General features: G+C 41.4%; 1 protein-coding gene across 3 annotated transcripts in view; it reads right to left on the bottom strand.

The window, feature by feature from the left end:
• TLN2 (talin 2) overlaps positions 1-13,106 on the bottom strand; it is a 419,729-nt gene that overhangs the window by 91,492 nt on the left and 315,131 nt on the right. For all 3 annotated transcript variants that reach the window (XM_079125623.1, XM_079125621.1, XM_079125620.1), the window contains 4 exons: positions 6,153-6,361; positions 4,976-5,095; positions 3,690-3,887; positions 2,469-2,608 (listed from right to left, as the gene is read on the bottom strand). In XM_079125623.1, the coding sequence (XP_078981749.1) occupies positions 2,469-2,608; positions 3,690-3,887; positions 4,976-5,095; positions 6,153-6,361 (667 nt within the window). The remainder of the gene's footprint in view (positions 1-2,468; positions 2,609-3,689; positions 3,888-4,975; positions 5,096-6,152; positions 6,362-13,106) is intronic.

The raw sequence follows: 13,106 nt of genomic DNA, 5'->3' as shown, positions 1-13,106 counted from the left end.
GGACAAGGCAGAGCTGGGGACATTCATGTGAGAGACCAGCATGGCTTGGCTTGTCTAAGAACAGGGAGGGCAGTGGAACTGAGACTAACGACAATAAAATCAGGTTCCTGCTGCTCGACTTCCTGAGTACTTATGGCATGGAGGAAACATGGGGCTCATTCTACATCTTGCCCTAACTCCATCCTGGTCACATCCCTGTCATGCTCACAATGTACACCCAGCACTAGGCCTGGCCCTGGTCAGGCCTGTGATAACCATTTGTGTCATTAACCCATGAAAGAACAAAAGCATGAATGAATGAACCCTGGCCTAGCCAAGTGCTGTACCCCAATAAGAGCTTGCTTGACCCACTGGACCAGGCTGGAGTTTCCACTGGGAGGCCACCCAGGGAGCAGAAGCTTGCCAAAATGTGCTAAGAAATCAAGGAGAATGTGCCAGCATCTTCTTGCAACAGTTGCGTCCCAGACAACTGTTTTTATATGAGGAGTTTTAAGTAGATACTTGGCTATCAAACCCTTAGGGTAGGAATGCCCTGCCAGAGGCAGAAACTCTGGACAGAGGAACAGAAAGCTTTTTCTGATTTCCAGGCTCTGTCCTCAGTGCCACCACCAGGGGGTCTGCAGATAGCCAGAGCCATATTCCAGCAACATTCTTTCAGGGTTCTTATCTGGATTTTAGAGAGTGCAACTTATATTTTCCCTTTCTCCCCATAAATTTAAGAGAATGAACAACACGTTCCAAGTTGGAAATTATAATTTGGAAATGATGCAAAAACTTGAAGATAATGAAAAACATCTGAGTTCAGATACCTGGAAATATCAGTTGCCTTATCCAAAGGCTCTTTGTAGGAAAAAAGAAGTGATCAAGAGACGGTTTTATATCAGAAACAGCTGCTCTACAAAATAGACATCACGCCCAATCCTGCCTCCCCACACTGTCAAGGGAGGGCACTTGTTTACCAGAACAATCACAAAGCATGAGGTGGAGGTGGGGAGATGTGAAGATAATTTTCCAATCCCTTGGGGACTCTAGCTATTGTTTGCAGTTAAAATACATTTTCTGTGACTAAATGAAGAAACTCAATGGCTTGCAAGGGAAGTACTCTGACAGTCTGTAACAATATCTATCTATCTACCTATTTATCCATCTACCTATTTATCTATCTATGTATCTATCATCTATCTATGTATCTGCATGTGTATATATGTGAACACACACACACACACACACACATACAGGAACAAACAAACAAAACTATCCTTCTATAAGCCAAGAGGGAAGAAGAGACAGGACTTAACTATTAGTTCCATGAAAGCTGGAAAGAACTGAAGGATAATGTAGTTCACATCTCCATTTTGCAGATGGAAAGTTTAGACAGGTCGAGCAACATGACTGAGTGAGGCAAGTATCAAAGAGTGGACTAGCATTTGGTTGTATTGAGTCAGACAATTTAAATGGTCACTGAGCTCCAAGGGGTCACATGAAGAAATGGAAAAAAAAAAAAAAAAACTGCCCCCCAAAAAACCAACAAAACAAAAAACACAATGACCAAACAAATAAAACCAAGCTGAAAAGAAAAGGCAAGCGGAATTAAAGCTAAGCACTAAACTGCACATTTTGAAAAGATTTCCAATGACTACACCCCTTCTCATAGTCTCATTAATGCCTCACCACGATCAGCTTTTCCATATATAAAATGATGTCAAACAATGCTAAGAAAGCATCTGTAGCACCCCTGGTAAAATATCCTCTCTTCTGGGTTAGGGAAAATGTAGAATTGCTAATAGAAGATCGTCCTGGGCTGTTGCTGCAGTTGCTCCACATACCAGCATTCAATCACCAGTTATTGAACTGAAGTGGCACAGTGGTGGCCCAGGAGCAGAAATTGTATTACTTACTTCCCTGGGTGAAAACAACAGGAAAGGAGGACCTGAAATCTTCCCAGATTCAGATTCATGTTTTACTTCAGTTCAAGAGCTATTCCACCACTACTCATTCATCCTAAACTGGAGCTTTGCCACATGTGACAGAGAGAACAAGTCAAATTCAGTCTAATATCCATTCCAGGCATATAGTATGTGCTGAATAAATGTCTGGTGAATGGTTTTTAAGTATTGCTCTCCTCTTTGTTTTTAGTATTTTCTGATTTCCTTTTCAATAAGCATCTATTACTTTCATCATCTGAAAAATCTAAGCTTTCATGTTTGCCAGTCGATGGTGGCTTTAAATCTAAGCAAGTCCCTACTGGAAAGGCTGTATAAGACGACAGATGTTCTTAGTGGGAAAAGAACATGGAGAGGAGCCAGTTTTACAAAAAAACACATTCTCCATCACTCTTGACTACCTCCAATGACAAAAGGACACCACCAATTCTTTGCTCAGCAAAAGTGGCAGGATGTTGGGCACATATTCGATCTGCAGAGACATCACTTAAACACGCATGAAAGCACACTTTGTCCTATTCTTACCTTGCAGCGGCAGCTAGAAGATTTTTTGCATTGGGCGCTCCTGGATCTACAGAGAGAGACTTGGCAGCTAATAATAGCTTGCTGGATGCCATAGAAATATTCTTGAGGTTCCCTATCACTTGAATCTGGTCTTCTTTCGTCTGGAAGGTCAAAAGGAGTCAGAGTCATGAGGAACTGTCCATTCTCCTCATAAGCATTCAGAGAGTTAGAAGCAACATCCTGAGGCAGAGGCAAGTTATCTGTGGAGATCACATGAAGCCCAGGCTGCACATGCCTAACTCATTGAGATACTGACTAGTGTCTTCCCTTCTTCAAACAGATGCTTAGAGCAAGATGCATGCATCAGGGATAGAAATCCACGCCTAAGCGGGTCAGCCAGGAGCTGTGCTTTCTCACAACTGGAGGCACTATAGCAGGGGGAGGAGAGAGCCAGCGAGCGGCACCAATGCACAGATGGGGCCACAATTCCAGCATCTTGCTCAACAATGCTGGAGTTGTCCGGTAGCTTGCACATCTCGGCCTGGCACAAAGGAACAGCACTGCTTCAATGTTCAGAGCTGACTGCAACCCAGAAGATCCTGATTCAGGAAAGGACCCATTTCTCACCTACCTTGCCATCTAAGAAACAATACTTTGTGAATAACAGAGCAAAAACCACTGGGATATCTCTTTTAGGGAGTTCAGAGGGGCTCAGAAAAAAATATCCCTACAAGTTGGTACCTGACTGATCATGCTTTTGTGTTCTAAACAAGAGGTTTATCTGTTCATCTGTAGGAGGTAATTTTTTTAAGCACGTGAAGAAGGTAATTTTAAATCATTTGACACTCAGTATTAGACTACAGTCCTCCAAACAAACCCACTACACCTCAAGTGTGTGTGTGTGTATTTTAAACTGTATTATTCCACATTTGAAAAGCTGTCCTCATCTCAGTTAAACACTGTCCTTCCTCCTACTCTTCCTCCAAATGGAATAAGTGAGAGGATGGATTCTGCTGGAGAATCGTGGGAAAAGTCATCCCTCATCACGAGGAGCAGCTCATACATAAGCTGAGACATCTTTGGGAATGCCATTCCTATGAGGTCACAGAGCTTCCCAAGCAGCAAAAGGAATGTACCATGGCCTGTTTACAGGTTCCCTATGCCCATTTGCCCAGTGGGCCTCAAAGGTGGAAAGCTCAGAGCAGAGGCTCAGCTCTGGACAGATAGTACCTCCACACCCACCTGTGCTTGGCCAGCCATCTCGATGCCAGCATCTAGGAATTCGTCGAAATCATCACTGAACTTTCCAGAGGCTGCTGCCAGTTCTCCACTCTGGCCCCGGGTGGCGTGGACAACTTCCCCAGCAGACTGGTTCAGATCAGCTGCTGCCTGATTCAGTTCACTCTGGGCTTCCTGGAAAGGCTTTGTGCTCGGAGGTAGCTATGGGGAAAGAAGGCACACCCCATAAGTTTTACCTTGTTCAAGAGGGATAAAGACAGGCATTGTGGAGGAAAGAAAGACTTCCTAGGAATGCATTTGAGTCATCAAGACTGAAAGGCTTTTGTGGTCTGAGTCCAGGTGAGGTTTGGTTTTCAACATATCTGCACTCATCTATCCATCCTTATTTACAGAACAGACTCAAGGCCATTCACTGTAGATGGAAAATCAGTAAGAAGTCATCTGCAGGTGCTCGTGCTCATCTAAGTGGAGAGACGGGATTCACACCCAGGCAGCCTGACTCCAGGATCCATTCTTGGAACTACCACCCTGTTTTGGCTCTCTCAAGATGGAATTTCTCAGTCTTAGCTTTTTAGAACTAAAAGAACAAATCATGATTTTCCAAACTAACAGCCATTAATTTTGTTTTATTAGTGGTCTTTATTAATCACTTTTTTTTTTTTTTAACAGAATACCAGTGTCATTTGAAGAACTGTAACTGTTAGTGAAATGTTCCGGAGAGCTAAGCTAGACTCTATTACCACCAGCATACACTGTGGGTACACCTGCACAGAGAAGAAATAAAGACAAAAATAAATTCTCTGTCAGCAGATTCAGAAAGCAGGGATGGGGATGGTCCCAAAGTGAAAGTCCTTGGACCACCTACTCTCCAAACAAGTCTTGAACACACACGCACCTCCACTGCTTGTTCATCAGTATCTGACATGTCCACAGAAGAGGGGAGATGACCATATACCTGCTCTTCTGTCTCTAACAGCAATATGGACTTAATGAGTAAATTTTTTTTTTTTTTTTTTTTTGGTGCTGGGGATCGAACACACGGCCTTGTGCTTACAAGGCAAGCACTCTTCCAACTGAGCTATCTCCCAAGCCCCATGAGTAAATTTTAAAAGCTCCATCTGGGAACTTTGGTGGTCAGAAAATCAACAGAAAAGCAAATAGGCAGGAGAAATACCACTTCTAAAGGAAAGGCTAGTTGCTCAAAGACTCCACAGGAGGAAGAAGACCCAATCGCACCTAGAAGTGGGCCAAGTGCCCCATGTGCCCCTTCCCAGTCAGGAACCTCTCACCGAATCCACAAGCAGCTTCTTGCTGGACTCCCCAATGCTCTTCAAGGCCACATCCACATCCTTCTGCCCAGGAAGGCAATTCACACAGTTATTCAAGGAGTGAGAGACAGCTTTGGCCACCTGAATACATGAGGGGAGACAGACATCATAAGAAAGCAGCTTTTAGTACAAACATTTTTGCACATTCTTGGGAAAATGAGCAGTGAAAATATGCAGAGCTGACAGAAACATGGAAATTATCCACCAGCATCTGCCGGACACTGTTTATTAAATCACCTCATTCACGTCTGCCATCCAAAAACAAAATCCCCCCCTTCACTAGGGTTAACATCCTGTGTCAGGCACATCCTACCTGCTCCCCAAAGCCAGGCTGAATCATAGCTTGTGATTCAAACCCAGATACCTTGTATCAAGGAAAACGGAAATATCGTTCTCCATGACAGCCCTGTCGAGGTTACCGAGGTGGAAGCAGGCCTTGAGTTCTTCTGGGTCACTGTCAGCCAGGCCTGTGGTTGATTTCTGCTCAGCGACTCTTTGGTGCCATCACCCCCAAACCTCACGGTGCCCAAGGACAAAGCTCAAGCACTTCCAGATTAATGGGAACAGCTGACACATTGCCTTTTTAGAGTAATGAAGTGGTTCTTATTTGCACTCTTTGGTACCCTCAGTTTAAAGGAAAGTTAGGTCTTAAGAGGTGGGGTCTGTCATTACTTTTAATCCAAAATATCTCCTTCCCAGTCCCATGTCTAGAATTTTGCCTGGATGTTGACTGGTTTCATCATGTGGTCTGAGACTCACCCGCAGGGGTAATAGGGAGTTAAGGTAAAAACTTTTGAGTGGCTGGACCTCCTACGTGTTCTTCACCTCCCAGGCTAGGCAGCACATATTGACCCAAAACAAATGTGTCTAAAGTTCTAAACCTCCCAGGATAGAGTGCAAAGGCCCCCATACCCTCTACTGACTGAGAAGTGGGCAGAGCTGAAATTAATGTGGGAAATACTAGGCAAGACTAACAAGAGTGAGTATCATGTATGGGTCAGCATTGTTATGGCACTGTGGAAGGTTATGAAAACATCCACTGAATCAAAGCATTCACAAACACCAAGAGAAAGCACCCAGGAATCGGCCTGCCAACACATGTGTGCAAAGGATAACGATTCCCAATTCTGAGCCTCACCTGGGCTAGTCTCTGTTGACTCTCTGCATCTCCAGGTGCAATCAGGGCCTGCTTGGCTTCTTGAATGAGCATGGCAGAGCCCTCCATCACATCTCGGGCAGAATCTAGCATGGCGTGGGCAGCAGCAGGGTCACTCGTAGATGCAGCCACTCCCCGGGCAGCCTGGGCCAGCGTTTTCAGAGCTTGGGCTGTCTCTCTGGCAGCCACTCCTGGGGAAGTAAGCCCATCAGACTTTTTATTAGATTCCATCTAAATGTCATACTTTTACTTGGGAATAGACCTCTGGACGAAGGCCCCCTCTGCATCAGAATCTAGCATAGGGGGAGCACTGGATTGACATTTATAAAATTTGAATTGCTGTGCTTCTCAAATAAATCAGAGATGCTGTAACAAATATAATGCAAAGACTTCCTTCTGTTTTCCCTTGCTCCTACTGCCTTACACATCCCTAGGCCCAACACACCAAGGATGGGAGAGCCATAGCATAGTTGGAGGTCCCTGGTGTGTCCAGGCACCATTTGCAGGAGGTTGTTTTAATTCACTTTTCTTCCCAATTGCCTTTATTGGGATATAACCTACACACACATAATAAACAAATCTATGTGAACAGCTCTGTGAATTTGTACATATGGAAACATCCACATATCCACCATCACCTGTGCCCTTCCCCAACAATGCCCCACACACCAGAAGTAATCAGTATTCTAACATCACCTCAGATTAGTTTTACTATTGTCCTTAAACTTCATGTTAATAAAACCACACACTGTGTATCCTTTGTGTCTGGTTTCTTTCCCTTTCCATCATGCAGTGAGATTCACACGTTATGTGTAGCAATTTATTCTTTCTTCTTGCTGGGTAGTATGCTGCTATTTGGAGACATCAGTATCTGTTTATCTGTTATTCTGCAAATGCACATTTGGGTTGTTTCTCATTTTGGGCATTATGAATAAAGCTTCAAGGAAAGTTCTTGCACATACATGCAGATACACACATAAAATTCTCTCTCTTGGACCTAAACCTAGGAATTGAATTGCTGCACAAAAGAGCAAGTGTTGATTTAACTTTAGAAGACACTATGCAACAGTTTTCCAAAGTGGTTTTACCATTATACCCTCCACCAGCAATGTATCAAAGTTCCAATTGCTCTACATCCTAGCCAATAGGATTTTTGAATTTTAGTCAGTTTAGTGCAAGTGTAATTGCATCTCAATGAGGTTTAACTTTCACATTCCTAATGAGTAATGAGGAGCTTACTTTTTTTATACATTTAAAAGTTATTTGGATATTTATTCATTTTGTCAATTGCCTGATTATCTTTCAATCCACTTTTAAACAGATGATGAGATTGGTGATAAGCTATGAATATAAACTAGTCCTTTAAAACTATTCCATCACTTCATGCCAAATAAACATTAGTCTAACTACAAGGCACTCAGTCCTAAGCACCAAGAAGAGCATGGAGGTTGGAGATGCTGGAGAATTCGACAAAATAATCTGTGGTACAGGCAGCCCCAGAGCTCATCTCATTGACCCATTTCACAAATGAGGTCCAGCACTAACAGCTTCTTGTCCACAAACTTTACACTTTATAGGCAGTACCAGAGCTAAAACTGCATTTCCCAAGCTCCAAGTCAAACAATCTTAAGGGTGCTCCTTAGAAGAGAGAGCTGTGAGAGCTTGTTAGAACATAAAAGACATGCATGAAAACCACAGAAACCAATGTCTCTTTAAGCTCTGAAATGACTATCTTCAGCAGGATCAGCTGGGTGGTCTCTAGGTGCCCCTGAGCATGTCCTTTAGTAGGGCTGCTTTAGCTGAACCAGTAAGATGCAGAAGGTGAGCTTCACATTACTGAGGATGAAGCTCCTCAAGTGCAAGGCCTCAGACCCATAAAACTAGACAGCTTTGCAACAATAGACTTGCTAATCTGTAAATATTTTGTATGCCACACACCTGGAATAGAACTCTACAATCTAATCAAGGCAGATTATAAACTGCCAACTGCCAATCTGTTTATCACATGACTTGTGAGATGGAAGGATTTAATATCAAGGCCAGAAGAGAAAACATGAAGGTAAATACAGCTAAGAAAAAGAAAACCAAGCCCAGTGGAATTATCATCCACTTCATATTTAAGCTTTGGGCTCAGGGTTGAAAGATGTCATCACTCAAAAGGGCGCCAGATGTGGTTAAGACCTCATTGCTCTCTGCCTCTGTGCTGATGTGCTGTGTGGTCTATACTGCTGCCTTTTCCCATGGGCCTCAGTTTCCCACAGCTTTCTGTAAAAGCTGAGACTTGAAGATCTTAGGCTATGATTTCTAGACAAGAGGACTTATCTTCCAGTTTATTATTTGGATGCTTGAATCCATTTCTATTTGAGTTATGTAAGAATTTAGAAGAATAAAACATTTATCATATGTACCTAAAAAAAGGCATGTTTATGCAAAAATCATTTTGTGGAAGATCTTTTATAGACTCAATTTTTAAAAGGCAGAAACTGGAAAAGCTAAAGTTCAAAAACCTTATTTTGTCCATCTCACTTATTTTCTGCTGAGGACTCAAGGTGAAATCTCAAGGCACATCAAGGATCTTTTTTGGAGGAATCAAATTTCCCAGAAGGAGGAAGCTCCACTATCAGAAAGAAGAAATAAGGCCACCAGGGACCATAGAGTTCAGTGAACACCCACAACTGAACAGGGCTGCATTTATAGCCACATTCTCAATGGTATCCACATCAGAGTCACATGTCCAAGCAAGCCACATGAAGCTGTTCTCATAGTCAAGTGTGAATCACAATGCCAGACCTGAAAGTGGGAAATTCTAAAGCAGACTTCCGTTTCAAAAACCACAATCCTTTGGAAACACCAATAAGTTTCAGGGTATTCTTGCCACCTGGATCTTAAATTATACTCAATAGCAAAGTCTTAAGACATAGCAAGTAATATCAAATATAGCAGTATCTTTCATAAAGATTGTTATTCTTTATCAGAATTCATGAGGATTATGTCAAAACAGCATTAGATCACACAGAAGGCTCACAAAGTTAAAAAAAAAAAATAGGTAGGAGATAAATCTTTAATCTGTTCCAAAGTATGCACACCAGGTCCAATGTAAGTGCATTCACACGTGTAGAAATGTATTTTGAGTATTTCACTGGCCAAACAAAAACACACTTGCTTTCAAATGCAGCCATGTGGCAGTGAACATGTATCATCTGGATATTTCACACACCTCAGTTGGGGACAAGGGAACTAAGACCTATTGAGACCTCATTCACATTTGTTGTCTCTCTTTTTGCTTCTCACCCATTCTTCAACTTTGCAGAAACTGCCTTCAACAAGAGCTGTAACCTCCTTAGTCATAAAGCTAGCTAATAGATGCTTCTAAGTCCCTCTTTTCCATACCCTCTGGGCAGCAGCTATATCTTTGGCTCTGGAGACATCTCTCTCCCAGTTTCCTTGCCCTCCCTATTGGGGCAGTTCCCATTTCTTTCAAATATTTCTATTGCTCAGCTTCCTCCTTATCTAGTTGGGTTCTTCAGAGTTACATCTGATTAACATTCCACAGGCAGACTTGTCTACTTTCATGGTTTCAATCATTATTTCACTAATAATTTTTAAATCCATATCTACATCCCAGTCTTCTTTCTCTAGAGTTCCAGAGTCAAAGATCTAGCTCCTAATGACACCTCTACTTAACACACACTACAGGCACTTCAAATCACATCCATTTGAAGAGGAAATCAGCATCCTTCAACTATCACTTTCACCCATACAACTTTTCATTCTGCTAACAGGCCACTTAGAGTTGTCTATGTTTCCTTCCTTACCTCCATCCCTGCCAGTATCTAACTGGTCACCAAGATCTGTCAGGTCTCTGCTTCAAAATTCTACTACCTTGTCTCCACTGGAGACGGTGAAGGTGGAGATATTTGGAGGTGGTGGAACCTTTAAGAGGTGGGGTCTAGTGAGAGGTCTTTAGGTCATTGTGGGTGTGCCCATGAAGGGGATTTTTCAGTTTCCCGCAGCCCCCTCCTCATTCTCTTTTGCTTTCTGGCCATGAGGTGAGCAGGCTTGCTCCACCATGTGCTCCCACCATGATATTCAGTCTTACTGCAGCCCCAATCATGGACTGGTACCTCTAAAACTGTGATCCAAAGTATACCTTTTCTCTATATACACTAATTATTTTAGGTATTTCATTATAGTGATAGAAATTTGACTAACCACTGCAGAACACTACCACACTTTATCTGGATGAAGGCAACAGCCTACTTGCTAGTCTCCATCTCCATCTGTTTCTCTTCAATCTACTCCACACACAGAAAGAAGGGCAACCTATACCAAAGGCAATCTAAGCCACACCCACAGCTAAAAACCCTTGGGTATTTTCACATGTTCTTTGTTGAGACTCCAAACCATTCACATTGGCTTATGATGTCCTTTGGGAGCTGGCCTTGGTCTAACTTTCCAACTGTATCTCCTTATTCCTCACCTTCCTCCTGGCCTTTTTGCTTGAACTTTCTCAGTCCCTTCGCCCAATCTTCGTCTCTGCCTTTCAGATATTGCACATGTAGCACCCACTTCCATGCCTGCCAAAACTAAATGCTGCTAAGTCTAGGCTGTTTTTCAGACACCAAGGAGGCAACCTGCCATCCTGGATGTTGTATCAGATGATGCAACTTGTAAAACAGCCTTCTCTCCACTAAAAATGCATTTCAGATGTCAAGCTTTTGGGAATGTTTTTGAAACTGAAATGTCTCATATACCTTACATTTTGTGACAATTTATGCACACATTTTCCTCCCAGAATACTAAAAAGTCCTAAACAATCTTCAAATACTGGTAGGCGTCAATTCTGCTCTGAAAATTCCCCTTACCCTTCCATTAGGATAGAATTACTTATATTCATTGCAGGTATCGCATTATAGCATAACTTCTGTTTTGTTCCTATTGTGCTCTTAGGATTTTGCTTTTAGTGGTAGAATAACTCACTTCAAACAACTCCCCACAAGAAACACCTGACAACACTGGAAAACATGAAACATCTGTTTGAAGTCCCTGGAGCAATAGCAGGGAGTTGAGATAAAGAGGGCCAAGATCTCGAAAGGAAGTAAAGCAGAGAGAGGGAACTGCAATGTTCAGGGTTACTTCTTAAGGAATGAATCTAGAATTTACGTGTAAATGCTAAGAGCCAAGAATGGCCAACACTAACTTGAGGGAGCCAAATAAAGTTGGAGGACTTAACATTACCAGACGTGAAGACTTACAGTACAACTGCAGTAATTCAGAAAGTGTGTATGAAAAATAGGCAGTTAAATGAATGGAAAGAAATAGCAACACAAGCTTCCCCACACATCTGTGGTCACTTTACAACACAATGGCATTAAAGACCACTGGGGACAGGGTTCTTTTCAATCAGTGGTGCTGGATCAAATGAATATCTGTGTGGAAAACAATTAAACTGGAACCTTATGGTACACAACTCAATTCCAGATGCATCATAGTTCTAAACATGACAGGAAAACAGAAGAGTTCTAGAATATGCCAGAGGAAAAAAACTTTATGCTCCTGCACAAACCACAACAAAAAAACCCAAGTTCTAAAACTTGGGGTTACATTGAATCAGATAGGAGAAAATTGACCTAAACAAAAGTTTTAAATTGGAAACAAAAAAAGTACTAACCATAAAGGAAAAGAACTGTAATTGGACTATATTAAAAGAACTTTTGATCATCAAAAAACACATTTAAAAGAGTAAAAGCCAGCCAGAAGATATGACAAATGCCCAAGTGACACAGAAATTCTATAAGTAGGGAAAAGATAAATAACCCATGTTTTAAAAAAATGGGCAAAAGACATACATGTATTTCATAAAAATGTCAGCAAACCTTAAGTGAAATAAACCAGACCCAAAAAATCAAGGCTAAATGTCTTCTCTGATATGCAGAAGCTATTCAAAAATAAGGTGAGATAAAAAAAGATATGAAAAGATCTTCAATCACATTGTTCATAAGAAAAAGCAAATTAAAATTATAATGTGATTCTACAATCACCAGAGTGGCTAAAACTAAAAAAAAAACTGACCATACAAAGTGGTGGCAAGGATGTTGAACAATTGGAGTTTTCATCTACTGCTTAAAGGAATGTAGTGGGTATATGGAAAGTCTCTGATCCAGCAAGGCCACTTCCAGGTATAATCTAGAAAATGCTCAGTTTCGCTCACCAAACATGTACTAGAATTATTTATGGTAGTGTTTTGGGAAACACCAATATATCCATAAATAACATAAAGAATACAGGAATATTCATACAACAAAATCCTATAGAAAGCAATAGAAATAAAAACTATTACAGGCACCATACACAAATCTCACAAATATAATAATGATCAAAGGAAGCTAGACATAAAGGAATACAGTTGTAGGATTCTGTTTATTCATGTCCTTACAGTAAAAATTAATCTGTGCTATTAGAAGTCAAGGACCTTTGCCTCTGGGGAAGGAGAGGGGACACAGTGACTGCTAGCAGGGACAGGATGCAACCAAGATGAAATATTCCAAGGAAAATATTCCTCTCCTTGATCTTGGTGGTGGCTTCTTGGGTGCCCTCTATTTGTGGTAAATCGTATCACAAAGGTATCTTCTTAGAACTTATGCTGTCTTCTATACGTGCATTATACTTCAGTAATAAATAGATATTTTTTAAAAAGTCAAACAGTTCTACTGTAAAATGAAAGCAATAATCTATAACCTAGTTCTCGCCACCTAATTCCCACTTCAGAGCCACTCAGTTTTCTTTCATTATTTCCTATTTTTAAACAAGGTGCTTATATTCAAACTTCATTTTTAAACTTCAGAGTTGTATAGTTTGCCTACTATGTTAGCATTTCCTTTCCATTTTTCATAGCATTACACTATCTTTTGCTTATACAGACTTCTACTTAAGGAA

Source organism: Sciurus vulgaris, assembly GCF_902686455.1.
Source record: "Sciurus vulgaris genome assembly, chromosome: 2".
Classification (NCBI taxonomy): Eukaryota; Metazoa; Chordata; class Mammalia; order Rodentia; family Sciuridae; genus Sciurus; species Sciurus vulgaris.
This window is presented reverse-complemented; position numbering and strand designations above follow the sequence as displayed.